The sequence below is a fragment of the Schistocerca serialis genome, chromosome 2 (assembly GCF_023864345.2).
Source record: "Schistocerca serialis cubense isolate TAMUIC-IGC-003099 chromosome 2, iqSchSeri2.2, whole genome shotgun sequence".
Lineage (NCBI taxonomy): Eukaryota > Metazoa > Arthropoda > Insecta > Orthoptera > Acrididae > Schistocerca > Schistocerca serialis.
Window position 1 is genome coordinate 739,923,194 of NC_064639.1, and position 15,964 is coordinate 739,939,157.

General features: G+C 40.6%; 2 protein-coding genes across 7 annotated transcripts in view; one reads left to right on the top strand and one right to left on the bottom strand.

Moving 5' to 3' along the window:
* LOC126457940 (E3 ubiquitin-protein ligase Hakai) overlaps positions 1 to 1,436 on the bottom strand; it is a 68,722-nt gene extending 67,286 nt beyond the window's left edge. The window contains exon 1 of one of the 3 annotated variants that reach the window (XM_050094661.1): positions 1,043 to 1,186. The gene's annotated coding sequence lies outside the window, so the exon portion shown is untranslated. Of the gene's footprint in view, positions 1 to 942; positions 959 to 1,042; positions 1,187 to 1,230 lie in introns of those variants that run through there. The other 2 variants (XM_050094663.1, XM_050094660.1) reach the window with 2 other exon arrangements.
* A 59-nt stretch (positions 1,437 to 1,495) lies between these two features.
* The window catches only part of LOC126457941 (zinc finger protein ubi-d4), a 253,583-nt gene continuing 239,114 nt past the window's right edge, over positions 1,496 to 15,964 (top strand). For all 4 annotated transcript variants that reach the window (XM_050094664.1, XM_050094665.1, XM_050094667.1 and 1 more), the window contains exon 1: positions 1,496 to 1,681. In XM_050094664.1, coding sequence (XP_049950621.1) covers positions 1,608 to 1,681 — 74 coding nt within the window. In that variant the 5' untranslated portion in view covers positions 1,496 to 1,607. The remainder of the gene's footprint in view (positions 1,682 to 15,964) is intronic.

Below are 15,964 nucleotides of genomic sequence, written 5' to 3' on the forward strand. Positions count from 1 at the left end.
CGTGACCTGGAGAGTACTGATGATTTAAATGTACGTGAATCACATTCCATTGGCAACAAAATATACGTTGGACAATAGAAAATATGTGAAGATTGTAATAGGAGTGTTTGGAAAACCGGACCCTGATTACGAACATCCTGCGAACAAAGCATATGTGCAAATCGCAACATCTGGAAGATGAATGGAACTGTTCTTGCCAGGATTTCAAAACCGACACAATCATCAAAGCAGTTGCAGCAGAAAATGGGGTGAAAGTAAAAGGGCACGTGACCTGAAGCATTCAAGAAACTTTTGTGTTGTATAAGAAAGAACTATCAACATGTGAATGCTGTTCTCAAACACAGGATCAGTTGGCTGACATTCATAAGCACCTGGAAATCACCCTGACTACCGTAAACGATTGACAGCTGCTGCGAATCGGTGTGTTGGAAGAACTCCTGAGAGTCGTGTACCTGTGATAACTGTACCAAAGGTACCTCAAGTACTATCCTCTCCTGCATACAAAGAGCTTTGCTGCTTCTTCTCATTCTCAATGTACACACTATAGACACACAATAGTGACTCCACATTCAAGAACGTGACAAAAATGCCTATACCTATTCACTAAAAAATTGATTGCTTGGAGAAAAATGGCCTAGTAGGCTAACATGAACCATTATTAACACACATTTGTATAAATCTGGTTCAATAAATTAAAAGGAAGATAGGAAACATGTTTATCCATTTTACATTACAGAAAATATCAGACTCTGGACACGAAAACGTCTACAAGCTAACTTACTTTTGCAATTTTCATTCGCTAATGTATTATGGTATCATGTCTTGGGGCATCGTAACTCCACTAAGGAAAAAAAAAAAAGGGGGTTTGTTGCATACCCGCTCAAGCTTTGGTACGCAAGCATAAAAAAGAAATCATCATATATAATAATTCATTAATTATACCAAATTCCACAGCGGATCGCACAATAATAACTGCTGACTTTTCTGCACGCTTTCATCATAAATAATTATGACTGAGATATCACTGTTTCATAGCACCTACTGTATTGTTTGGACACGATAAGAAAACAACTCTTCTTGTAAAATGATAAAAGTAGTATCATGCACGAGTTAATTCATTCGTTCACATATCGTGGGCCATATATCACGTCGGGAAGAAGATCCTTGATGGCACATGACGAGTCAAATGTTTCCTGTCAATATACATAAACGTATGAAGGAAATACGTACACATTTTTACGTTTGTTTGCGGCGAGTGGTGAGATGCAAAACTGAGTTTTTCCAGGTGCTCAGACCGAATAATTCAAGTTTGATATGAATTAAAATGAAAACTCAAATGAATGTATCAGGGCAGGAACACTATTATTCAAATAATTAACCTCAATGTTTTCAGTTTTCACAAACAGCCTACGAATTCACACTTCACACAAACCAGAGATAACATGAAAAGATTCGTACATGTTGCCTCGTATAATATCCTTGGAACCGGGAGGCAGTTTGAGAATAGGTTGTTATTGATTTTTGTTGTTGTGAGGGGTGGTTGTGAGTGAGCTCGAAACATTAGTGATTTAGTGTGAGTTTGTGTGGTTAGTACTAGGCTAATCGTTATGGCTGTGAACGAGGGAATGGAGAAATGTGAAATTGAAGTTGTTAATCCATCCATTTTAAGTAAAATTGAAAGGTAAGACGCCATTTCGTTTGATTAGAGTTACGAGAAGTTACACGAACACTTTCAAACCCATTACCTCCATAATAAAGAGAATCCACAATATTAAAAGTTGCTAGCAAAATTACTTCGGGAATCATTTTTGCTCCATGTTCGCGGATCTCATTTCACAGTTTTTGTTCTGTTTGAAACGTGTAGTAAATTACAAGTAGGAAAAAAACAGTTAAATAAATAATTAATGCTATGCACAGAATTACATTACTGGATAAATGATTCTGTTACACTTTTTGCCGTTGCTATTATCTTTCTTCATTCTTGCAAGTCTACATATTCCATAAATCGAGGACTTATTGATCTTAACATTTGGTAAGTGGATTTTATTGTGTCGTTGAACTTACCAATAGCAAATGTCTTCTTCGTTCTGTAAGGTAATGATGATAAGATGTATGACTTTTTTTGGATCCCTTAGGAAATTTTAGTAACTTTAATGATCCAGCCCGTAATTTAGCAGCTACAGGACCAGACTCTTGTCAGTTTCATTGGAAAGAACGTTTCAGAATTGGCAAAGAAAACAGAACAGAGAATATATTGTTGGTATTTTGTTACGGCAGTACTTTTTCATTTATATATGCACAGTTTTGCACACAGAGATTTCGCTTGTTGGCAAGATGCACTTTCCAGTCTTTCACTGCCATAGTGAGGATGAAGGTATTGTGGTTAGATGTCCCCGTATCTGTAGGCTTCTAAGTACGTGTATGTCTGATGTTTCCATATGTGGAAAAAAAATGGGAAATACGGAAGCGCCCGATTCCACCCGTCTGCTTTAATCCATGACGTCACAAATATGGCGGAAACGACCATACACTACGACTCCAATATGGCGCCCATTACGTCTTAACGTAAACATGACAACAAGCGCGAAAATACATTGAAAATCCAACACATACACGTTCCACATAAAACCTAATGAAACCAACGGGACAAGCGTGGGAAATTGGGATTTTTGGTTGGGGACAAAGTAAATATAAACAAATTTAGATACACACCACCATACCAAACCACACAAAACGACGAAAAAAACCGACAACACAAAACTCCCCAAATTCCACTAAACATAATATCCTCTGGAATCGGACACTTCCCTTCACCTATATACCTCAACAGCATCTGCCGATCCCACAAATTGAAATCTGGCACTTCCCTCGACCTATATAGCATAACAGCAACTTCCGATACCGGAACACCCACAGCCACAACCACCCATTGGAATCGAACATTTCCCTTCACCCACATAGGTCAACCAGCGACCCCCAATACCAAAAAACCCACAGATACGACCAGAAATTGGAATATAAAACTTCCCTTCAACTACATACCTACGAACCAACACGATACCAAATCACCAATACAACAAACCACACAACTCAACACCACCCTACCAGCCACAACACACAACAAATACACTAAAAACAAGAAAAATAAAAACTTACCACAACAAAGTTGCGCCTCAACCAAGGTCAGCCACACACACACACACACACACACACACACACACACACACACCAACGAAACGAAAAAATACACAGCCAAAAGAAAGACCCAACCCATCCACACCCCTCAACACAACCTCCCCCCTCACCCCAAAATAAAATATCCATAAACAAAAAACAAACACAAAATAAACAAATCTCAGTCACACACTACAGCTCAACAAAAACTGCAACAAAATAGATCTTCCACAACTAAATCAAAAACCAACACCCCCCTCCCCCCCTTCTGAGCCGCAGTCACCCACCCAGACTAACCACCTTCGACCTGTACATCTTGCTGATAGCCCTTAAAACCCCGAAAAAATAAAAAAAAATAGCCCTCACGGACGCTCTTCCACCTTCAATACTCATTTAAATGTGACTGAAGGTTAGAAGAGCACCTCTTCCCCCTCCCAAGAACTGACTTAATGGCCCCCCCACATCCCCTCTGTGGTATTCATACAAACTCCTGTCTCATAATTTTTAAACTCTAAGCTATGATTCACTACAAAATTATTTCACCCCCAATCACCCAACCCCCTATAAGTTGAAAAAGCATAATAAATTACAGTAGAACTCGGTTCTATAAACTTATCAATTAACCCCACTAATTCCCTCTCAGACTGCCCCTCCACAACCCTAAAAACACATTCCAAACACCCACCCCCTGTTCAACAACCCCCCCCCCCCCACACACACACCCAGAAACCAACCACAGACCCACCCCTCCCATACTTCCTTTTCCATAACTGTGACTCGTCCACCTCCGCCACAACCCCAGGCCCACCGAAGTTACCCCTGTACTTAATGAACTCAGAACATACTTCATGCCAAAACGAAAACCAGTCAAGCTCTCTCCTCTCACTCACACCAGTCTCATGCTCGCAAAAATTGTGAGAGGATTTATAACAAAAGTAGTACGTCAACAACACAGTCTTGCGCATGGCCAACCTAGACTTCTTGAACCAGGAACTGCGACGTATGGAATGCCATAGGGTGTCCCTATGGCACCGCCACATATAACCTTCTTTAGACTGAGACGCTGGAACTTTTGCCAATGTGATGTCATACCCACAAACAGCACACTTCACCACCCTCCGCCAACAAGCCAAACAGCTGCAAAAATGTAATCATCTCCAACGGACTCGCTCCCATCGTAACATGCAGCGCACACTATTAATTTTATCCGTCATACCCATACCTAACAAGAGCAGCAACAATAACTTTCACACAAACACACAAAATCGTTAACTCATTGAAAACAATTCCTCTCCACACACAGCCAAAACGAGAACCAGCCAGAAAAAGCAGTAACGCCAAACTGAACCCAATACACCACACAACATGAAACCCCTAAACACACCACCATAGAGCACCACGAACAGCAACACGACAACACCTACAAACATGCCACACTCTCAAACGAAACTCTGCGCAGTCATGATGTCACACACAACAACAGCCTTACGTCATAGGTCAAAGCCGACGGGTGGGATAGGACGCTTCGGTCGACCCAAAAAATGTTGTTTGTGAGACTTTCTGTTGTATTTATTATTTTGTGACTTTTTCACTTCAGAACATGCTGTACCTCTTCTTAATCTCGCTTACCAGAGAACAACCAAGTGAAGTGGTGCACACTGGACTCACATTCGGGAGGACGACAGTTCAAACCCATGTCCGGCCATCCTGATTTAGTTTTCCTGTGATTTCCCTAAAAAATCGCTTCAGGCAAATGCCAGGATGGTTCCTTTGAAAGGGCACAACCAACTTCCTTCCCCATTCTTCCCTAATCCAGTGGGACCGATGGTCTCCCTGGTTGGTTCCTTCCCCCAAATCAACCAACCAACCAGAGAACACTTCCACTCAAAACCATGTCAATCCAAGAAACATGTTTATTATTCCTGCCAACTTGGTAGAGCCTCACACCTTAACATCACAATTTTTTTGGAATCTTATCTGTAGATTTCAACACTAAAAAAACATAATTCCCTAATTTTTAGCTTTTCATATGCAATACTTGAGTTGTTGCACTCATGTAAATGAGGGTTGTCAAAATACTGTGCACAAAATTTTGAATTTTTGTCATTTTCACAAAATGTAATATAGTATTTAACAGTTGTCTCCATGTGAAAATTGTAGCATCAGCCTGCTGCTAAGGTTAGTAACCAATTTATAAATAGTAAAATTCAGTGTTGTAGAGCCCGGTTCTCATGACTACTCAAAATAGAGAAAAAATATGTCAGCTCAGATATTTTGCAAAGTTTAGCCATTAATTTTCCTTAAATAAATAGTTTTAGGAAGGCCTCCTTTTGTAATAATGTAAAGAAAATTATGGTTAGCATAGTCAGTAAGTGCCAGGCATTGCAATTACTTAGTTTGAGATATTTCAAGGAAAGAAGGGTCGAAAAATTTTTCACAAAGCTGTACTTCTTTATTTGAAGTTTTGCATCTCAAAAGAGGCATCCCAACTTTTTATGTTTAATTACCATTTGAGGGAGATCATTTTTCCTACAAGAATATGTAGTTTATGTAATGGGAACATATTGGGAATATTCTAAATGGCAAGTGTTTTCCTAAAACTTGTGAGCTGTGCACTGACTGGCAAACTTCAAACCTTTGTGAATGTGATGACATGCTTCAAAAGGGGATTCCAAGAAATCTTTAGCAGAAACCCAACCTTTGTTAAAAGAAGTCCTCATTATGCTGACAAAACAGATTCCAGAATGTGGAGTGGGCATTCCAGCCAGCAATAGCATTGTCTGCTTGGGTTCTAGGTTTGAATCACAGTTGAGCACACACTTTTCATTTGGAAGGAAGTTTCAGGATATACATTCTTCATCAGATTTTAAAACTGTGCAAGTTTCCATAATCACAGTTGCAGTTAGTCAACCACAAGGAATTGGTAAAAGTACACAGTGCCAGTAACTTTGCATTGCATGCTGAAAGTGTGCATGTGCTGAACGATAGGAACTGAATATGATGAATCATGAGTTGGTTGTTGGTAGGCAGTCTGAAAGCTCGTTCATAATTTCCTGTGTTCCTCTCTTGTATGCCGACTACTTCTACATCTACTATTACTCCTCAGTTGCGGGTGTTGCTTAAATGCATACTGCAGTGTGCCATACAAAAGACACAGTCATGGGTTGTCACCTATGGCTTCTGTATTCCCGCCACCAAGAAATGTCGTGCATTTCTGTCACCATCGTTCTGTCCATCCCCAAACAGAATTCTGCCTCCAGTATCAAATGCTCAGGGTGTTGCAGTCTTATCATTTTTTGGGATTTGTCTTCGATGGCCAATTGACATGGCTTCCCCATCTTCGACAACTTTAGCAGATGTGTTGGTCACACCTTAATACTCTTCACTGTTTCAGTAACACCAGCTGGGCTGCACATTGCGCTACACTTGTGCGGCTCTACATCTTGATAATGGGAGCCTGGTGTAGTGCTCAGCATTGCAGATGCTGGACCTGATACAACATTGTGGTTTCAAAAGTGTGATAGGTGCCTTTTGGAACAGCCCTTTGAACAGCCTACTTGTGGTGGCTGATATTTGTCCCCTATAGATTAGGCACCAAAAACTGCTGCTCAACTGTGCAATATACATTTGCTGCTTCCCTGAGCATCTGAACTACTGTGCCCTTTTTCCCGGTGGAGAGAGATCTGTCCCCTCCCCCCCCCCCCCCCCCTCCCACCCCCCACCCACAACAGAGGCCAAGGTCTGAGTCATGGTCCCTGGTCACATTGGATTCCCAGGGAATGAACATGCTGACTGGTTGGTAAAGTTGGCTACCAGGATGCCGACTTTTTGAGATGAAGGTACCAGAACTGGATCTCCGGTCGACTTTAGGCTGGCAGTTGTTGAAGGCTTGGAATGCAAATTGATGTGCCCTGGTTTCTCCGAATAAACTGATAAACTGACCCTCTCAAAGGAGACCATTACCATGCGGCAGTCTTCCCTCTGTGCTTCTCACAGGGGTTTACTGTCCTCTTCTGGCTTCGCATTGACCACATTTGGCTAACCCATGGTCACATCCTCAGACGTGAGGATCCACCCCACTGTCTCACAGTGGCCCACGTCCTACTGGACTGCCTTGATGTAGTTGTCTTATGGTGAAACTTGTTGTTACAGTGACTGAAAAATGGGTTTAATAATTTGGACACTGTTTACTGTAAATAATGTAGCTGACAGGTACACATTTGCGTTTCATTGTAGTTTACTTTCACTTTTCACAACCCCGCATGTTGTTGTTGTTGTGGTCTTCAGTCCTGTGGCTGGTTTGATGCAGCTCTCCATGCTACTCTATCCTGTGCAAGCCTCTTCATCTCCCAGTACCTACCGCAGCCTACATCCTTCTGAATCTGCTTAGTGTATTCATCTCTTGGTCTCCCTCTACGATTTTTACCCTCCATGCTGCCCTCCAGTACTAAATTGGTGATCCCTTGATGCCTCAGAACATGTCCTACCAACCGATCCCTTCTTCTAGTCAAGTTGTGCCACACACTTATCTTCTCCCCAATCCTATTCAATACTTCCTCATTAGTTATGTGATCTACCCATATAATCTTCAGCATTCTTCTGTAGAACCACATTTCAAAAGCTTCTATTCTCTTCTTGTCCAAAGTATTTATTGTCCATGTTTCACTTCCATACATGGTTACAGTCCATACAAGTACATTCAGAAATGACTTCCTGACACTTAAATCTATACTTGATGTTAACAAATTTCTCTTCTTCAGAAACGCTTTCCTTGCCATTGCCAGTCTACATTTTATATCCTCTCTACTTCGACCATCATCAGTTATTTTGCTCCCCAAATAGCAAAACTCCTTTACTACTTTAAGTGTCTCTTTTCCTAACCTAATTCCCTCAGCATCACCCGACTTAATTCGACTACATTCCATTATCCTCGTTTTGCTTTTGTTGATGTTCATCTTACATCCTCCTTTCAAGACACTGTCCATTCCGTTCAACTGCTCTTCCAAGTCCTTTGCTGTCTCTGACAGAATTACAATGTCATCGGCGAACCTCAAAGTTTTTATTTCTTCTCCATGGATTTTAATACCTACTCCGAATTTTTCTTTTGTTTCCTTCACTGCTTGCTCAATATACAGATTGAATAACATCGGGGATAGGTTACAGCCCTGTCCCACTCCCTTCCCAACCACTGCTTCCCTTTCATGTCCCTCGATTCTTATAACTGCCATCTGGTTTCTGTACAAATTGTAAATAGCCTTTCGTTCCCTGTATTTTATCCCTGCCACCTTCAGAATTTGAAAGAGAGTATTCCAGTCAACATTGTCAAAAGCTTTCTCTAAGTCTACAAATGCTAGAAATGTAGGTTTGCCCGTCCTTCATTCAGCTTCTAAGATGAGTCGTAGGGTCAGTATTGCCTCACGTGTTCCAACATTTCTACGGAATTCAAACTGATCTTCCCCGAGGTCGGCTTCTACTAGTTTTTCCATTCTTCTGTAAAGAATTCGCGTTAGTATTTTGCAGCTGTGACTTATTAAACTGATAGTTTGGTAATTTTCACATCTGTCAACCCCTGCTTTCTTTGGGATTGGAATTATTATATTCTTCTTGAAGTCTGAGGGTATTTCGCCTGTCTCATACATTTTGCTCGCCAGATGGTAGAGTTTTGTCAGGACTGGCTCTCCCAAGGCTGTCAGTAGTTGTAATGGAATGTTGTCTACTCCCAGGGCCTTGTTTCGACTCAGGTCTTTCAGTGTTCTGTCAAACTCTTCACACAGTATCATATCTCCCATTTCATCTTCATCTACATCCTCTTCCATTTCCATAATATTGTCCTCAAGTACATCACCCTTGTATAGACCCTCTATATACTCCTTCCACCTTTCTGCTTTCCCTTCTTTGCTTAGAACTGGGTTTCCGTCTGAGCTCTTGATATTCATACAAGTCGTTCTCTTTTCTCCAAAGGTCTCTTTAATTTTCCTGTAGGCAGTATCTATCGTACTCCTAATGAGATAAGACTCTACATCTTTACATTTGTCCTCTAGCCATCCCTGCTGTGCCATTTTGCACTTCCTGTTGATCTCATTTTTGAGACGTTTGTATTCCTTTTTGCTTGCTTCATTTACTGCATTTTTATATTTTCTCCTTTCATCAATTAAATTCAGTATTTCTTGTGTTACCCAAGGATTTCTACTAGCCCTCGTCTTTTTACCTACTTGATCCTCTGCTGCCTTCACTACTTCATCCCTCAAAGCTACCCATTCTTCTTCTACTGTATTTCTTTCCCCCATTCCTGTCAGTTGTTCCCTTATGCTCTCCCTGAAACACTGTACAACCTCTGGTTCTTTCAGTTTATCCAGGTCCCATCTCCTTAAATTCCCACCTTTTTCCAGTTTCTTCATATAACCCCACGTACACACATTTAATGTGGCCAGTGCACTATGGTTTATCTTCCCCTTAGCCTCATTAATAGTTTGCAGGCGAACATCCACACACTGCTACAATAGTTTATTGTTGTACGTCTACGAGCAGTAAAAGCCTAACCACACAGTTCATTGTTTCAAATAAACTGAACAGTCACTGTCATTGCTTTAACACATGGCCTATTCGTGTAACTCTTATTTCACTGTTAAGTTGGTGCATTGTTGTTGTTCTAATCAATACAGGTTCCTTGTCTGAAACTCGGCCGTGGACTGACTGTCTCAAGACCAAAAATCAGGCCCTTATATATCATCGCAATAATAGGTGCTGAAACTACACATTGTTTGAAGTTTAATTTACAGAAATAACAATTAAAACTGAACTCATTTGATTAACTGAATACATCAAAAATTTGGTTCTTTTTAACAGTTCCTTCTACTAAAAGAGTTAGTCCGAATTATTTGTTTAAATCATGAAATTAACAAATATAAGTATGCAAACAATACTTTTGACAAAACTGTTAATTACTTTGGAATTAATGAAGGGCTGGTTTTGCTAACATGTTTTCGAGTAGAGCCAAGTAGGTACTTTAAGATTACTAGTATTTCGTTTTCCGCATGTTTAAAATTAGTACAGAATTTATATTTGTTATTCGTCAACAATAGAATTTGTTATGAAACAATTACTGATTTCATCCTATAACAAAAGATACTAACTAGGAATGTTTGAAATAAATTAGAAAATCAATTACACACATAGAACTAAGCATGAAATTAGATCTGGTGGTGTATTCTTTAAAACTGAGAGCCAATCTTTTCCTTTTATGAAAATGCAGATTATATTCACGTATGTTAATGTGGCTCCTGACATTCCAACATTTTTAATTCTTCTTATTCTTTTACATCAATCATTAGTTGACAGATTCATTGTTATTGTTCTCTTTCCTGAGATTTTATTTTGTTCGTGTAGCTAGTTTTCTCACGATCAGGTACAATAGAGTCCACTGGGATTTGTATTTTGTGTACTTGCTCTCTGGGGCTATTCCTGCTTTGATACACAAATGATTAAGGGATTTATAACCTCATAGTTTGGTCCTTTTAACCACATGCCTCCATCTTTCCTTTTGTCCAAAGGATATGTGACAGACCCTTCGCTTTTTTTTCCTCCCTGATAGTTTGGTGGCACTCTTATCGATGGCTCATGGGATGAAGACCAAACAGGCTAACCCTTTACGTGCCCCAAGACCAGCAAACAACACTTCCTGCCTAGTGGATGCAACATGTTTTGAGAGGAATTCGTAGCAATTGTGCGTGGCCTTCACAATAACATGAGTCTTTTGCAATCTACAGTGGCTTCACGAGCAACCTGTTATTCCTGGCATCCATTGGTTAATGCAGATACAAAATCTCCTGTTGGACCTCTTCAATAATTCGAAGACAGTGGTGTCCTTTGATCCCCGCATCACTTTGCAATCCCAAAAAGTGACCTTGTGGATTGCCTCACCAAGGAGTCTACAACAAAGGTGTCATGGCCACAATCAGTAAGTTACAGACTATAAAAGTGTCTATGACTGTAGCAGCTTTCTCTTTGTGTGCTGCGAATCTACAGTCTCCTTTGCTTCTGTATCAGTCTCAACAACCTAACCCATGGATAAATCCTGCGACAAGCTGCCCCACCGTATTATAGTTGTGGTACTCAGCTGACGGTCACCGATATCCTGTTGGTGTGTCCCACATTCGCTTCTACATGGTGAGCTTTTGAAGTTAATCTGTGAAATCATAGTGCCAGGGCAGCATATCACATTGTAAATATTGTGTGAGAGAGTAAACGGTATACATTTATCTGAAACCTTCATTGTTATGGTCCTGCTGGTTGCCACGTGGGGAGGAGGGTCTCCTCTTGTCACATTCTTAGCCCCAGAGAACCTTTGGCTGCCTCCCCAGATGGAGGGCTGCTGTGATACCTAACATCACAACTCAGTTTTAATGTTATCTCAAGTCATAATTTCTTCTTAAAATTTTTTTAGTGCTCCCCTTTTCAGGTGGACAACTTGGTGAATTCTGTTGACCTGATACAGTGGGTGGGAGAGCCTGGTCAGGCACTGGGTGCAGCTTCCGCAACATAACAAGCTGCGGTGGGCCTTGGATGTATCTTACCTTTTTTTGTGGCATAAAACTGAATGACTTTTCCCCATGTTTCTGGCATACATAGTGCAGAGGGACCAGTGATCATAGTAGTTCAGTGCCTTAAACCCCCATAATCCATCGATCCAGATACCCATCCAGCAATCTGTATAACTGAGGCATACAATTTTCAGCAAATTTCATGCTTCCTGCAGGGGAGAAAGGTCCAAGACTTTTCAATCACACAAATTTAAGTTTCTAATTTTTGTTTTCATCAAGTCCCTACTTTGTTCACACTATGATATTTTAGGACTAGACATTGGGTCTTGATGTAGAGCTTCAGAGTCATTTGATCAGAAGATTCATCCAATATAATTGTAGCCATGCATTTAATTTTTTTTTTGCCTGGTTTTCCATTTTTCAATTTCTTGAAAGCTACTTTTTTCCGATAATAATATTGATGATTTTTCTCAGACCTCCTCTCCCCTTTTCCACTTTTTCTGCTGCTGTTGCAAAAGACTACATATCTTCAGATGTCCTTCATGTGTGCTTGCTTTGAGGCACTTTTCTTTTTCTGTTGCAGGTCTACCACTGCAACTCATAACAGCTAGATTTTCGTTTATTATGCTAGGTTGTGCATTCAGTTCATTTCAGCACTCAAAGAATGCACTTAAACATCTAGGTTGTATGTTCGGTCTTCTATAAAATCAACTTGTTCATAATAGTAAGAAAAACATTCTTTGACATTTGCTCTTTATGAACTAGTGTATGCATTTTTTCGTAAGATATAACATTGATACCAACTCGTATACAGTCTATTCAAAAGAAAAAGAGAGAATTCTGAGGGACGTGCAGGAGCAGAGTAAGAAAGCTCCACCGACAGACTCCCAACACATAGGTTAGTAAGGGGAGAGGGGCAGTGTTGGGGGAACAAGCTGCACTAATGTCAAGCAGTGCTGGCAACACACTTGATTCATACACAATTTGTGGTCCACGTGGCTCTGACATTGCCATCTATTAACAGCTGTCATAACAGCTGTGTAATGCTACATATTGTGCATCTACGAAAGTAAAAACTTAGGCGGGGCATAATAAAAGTTGGCAGGGTTGTGAAATCAACATTTTCACATTGAAAAGTGGCGTTTGTTGCTACAGATTCCATATCAGTTCTAATAGACAGTTCAAAATTAAAGAGAACCACCAGCAAACTTACATTGTGGCAATAAAAAGAGAATAAGTACAATTTTGAACATTTATTCACACATGTAACACTGAATTGTATGTACAGATAAATCACTCAGAATCAGTATCATTCCGTTCCTCATCTGTGCACGATCCAGTATTGTCGCTACTGTACAGTTCAGCAATATTAATAATGATTTCGTCTATTGGACATTCTACGACACCTTCACGTCTCCTGTAATTTTCTTCCAGTTATTGGAACTATATGCTGTACTCTTCCCGTCATCAGCGGTTACTGACAGAAGAGATTCACTTGCAATCTTAAACAAATTGTCTTTCGCCATGTCCCCTGAAATGCTGCGCTTGTACTAAGATGTTTTACTTTTGGTATCATGACCTCATTTCGGGCAACACTCCTCTCTTGCAGCCATTCCAACATCCTTGCTTTGGTACCATATCTGTGTCTGTGCTTCGTCCACCTGCCTGTTATGATGTGGAGCATTGTCCATCGCAATGACTGACTTTTGGGATGATTTGGGAGAACCATACATGCAAACTGCCTTCCAAAGTTTCCGGAATTCATTTGACAATATGAATCACCTTTTGTGGATTTAGCCCAGAATTTTAGTTGGGCCTCACTGGTGAACCCCATCGTTGATCTACCACTTCCAGTAATAAGCCTTTTAGAGGAAGTTCCACACTCCGTAATGCCGACATCATCTTTCTGTCGACATTTACCAACATCTGCCAACATCTATCTATGTTTCACCCAGATTGAATAGGTCTGTGGCTACTTCTCTAATATGTTTCATTTCAACATGTCCAAACATTGTTTCCTACATCTGCTGACAGTCTCTCCATACCTGCAAGGTGCACTGAAGGAAAGGATAATTCTAATCTTTCTACTATGAAGCACCTAATTGGCGGGGACAGGATAGGGACCAACAACCGATTGAGCACACAGTGTTGATTGGGAGTAACCTCACAGTTGAAGCTTTCCTTTCGGTTTTTCCTGAATGACCAAGGGTGTCACAAAGACTGTTTGAAATGGGAACAATTATGGCATTATCTTCCAGCCTCTCCAGTTCCTGCTTGACCTTGTCAGGCAGTGCATAAGGGACAAGTATAACCTTGCAATGCTTTGGAATCAAGTTAGGCTTAAAGGTGACATGCACCTGGCAGTTTTTGATGTTCCTGGAGTGCCACAAAATACTTGTATGTGATGTTGGCACAGATGTGCACATTTAACTGTCTCGTCCATTATGTGTATTTGATTTGCAAAGTCCTAGGCCTTGATGTTGACAGCCATTTTAGAATGTGTCACCAGCTACAATGCTTGCACTGCCTTGTTTTCATACTGAGCAGTTCCTGTACAGTGGTCTTGTAATTGGATTGGCTTGTCAACATATCCTGAATTTTATTTAACTGAGGGAAGCCAGTAAAGTCAAGAGTAGAACTAGTGACAATAGTTCTAGAAAAAACGTGTGTCAACTGGGAACAGCACATTCCTCCATTAAATCGGGCACCCACCAGAACCTCTTTTGTGACGTTTGGCACTACTTTGTAAATTTTGTTTTCAAAGTCATCCTCGACAATTTCAGTTCTATCCTTGAATGTAGTGTACTGAACGTTCCTAAACTGTTTTTGCAGGCAAGCTTCCACTTCTGTCCCTTTTTCTAACAGTGTGAACATTTTGTGGGTTTGCAATAACAAGATTTTCATTCATGGATAATGAAATGTTAATACAAGATTTCACCCTATTTTGCGATTTTGACTTTCTATCTTTTTTTAGGGATGGTTTTGCAGTTCCACCTACTAGAGTTTACTGGAAATTTGCTGGTGCTATGAAATTCTGTATTCTGTATTGAACACCTCAGCTCTTCCCTGATTGACACCTGCTTTGTTCATTTTGTCTAATCAAATACCTGAATAACAGATAAACATTCTCCGAGTGTGGGATTATTTGAGCTAATGAGATCATTCCATAAACTATCATTGGGAGCATGTCCTTTACTGGTGTATCCACATGCTAAAGATTACGTTCAGAATTTACGCATTTACATTTACAGTCTCTGGTTAGTCTCCGAAGCATGCTGACCAATTCCTTGAAACAAGACTGGGTTTTTCTTGTAACTTCTGTAAAACCTGTGGTGTGCTACCACTACAAGAATTTTATTTTCGAAATACTCACACTATTTATCCTTAATTTCTGTGCATACTAATGCACTCAGATTGTTACCCAGAAACATCTGTCACACTAACCCATAGATGTCCATACCAGCATTGGAGGCTTGTTGTATGTTGTTACTGATTGTTCTCTCTACCCTGAAGTGGTACTCTATGCATGCGATGTAACTTGTCTATTTTTCCATCGTTCCATCTAGTGGACGGAATGCTGATGGTGTGCTCCTTACTTTGTCTTGTTAGTCTGAGTAGCAGCCTTTCCTGTGTTTTGTTAATGGACTGCAGAAGTTGTAGAATTTGTCCTGCAAGGTCAATTTGTTGCACCATCTGAAATTAGACTGAATACAGTGTGTTGTTCTTAGCTAAGATTCCCAGAAAAAGATATGATTAGACAGCACACTTGGCGACAGGCTAGAGAGAAAATGAAAAAAAAAAAAAAAAAAAGAGGAGAGACAACACACAAAAATATTCAACAATACCTAATACTTTGATGTCCATAACCACTAAGTACACACTGCTGTATAAAGATTACAAAATTGTTAAGGCTTTCGTGGCCACTTGTTGACAAACTGCCTATTGGCTTCTATCTCGGGCTCTTCGGCCGACGTTCATCTAATGATTTTTCTGACATTTCGCCAGCACGAGTGGCTGACATTGTCGAAGCTTCACCCTCCATTGCCGGTGGTGAACTGGAGGCGAGCAGGTAGCAAGAGGAGAACCGCACCGGAAATGACCGCAGAGAAGCCCTCGTACATTGGCGCGCCAGGTACATATAGCCTGCGGCCGCGAGCTCGCCTCCAGTTCACCACCGGCAATGGAGGGTGAAGCTTTGACAATGCCAGCCACTCGTGCTGGCGAAACGTCAGAAAAATCATTAGATGAAC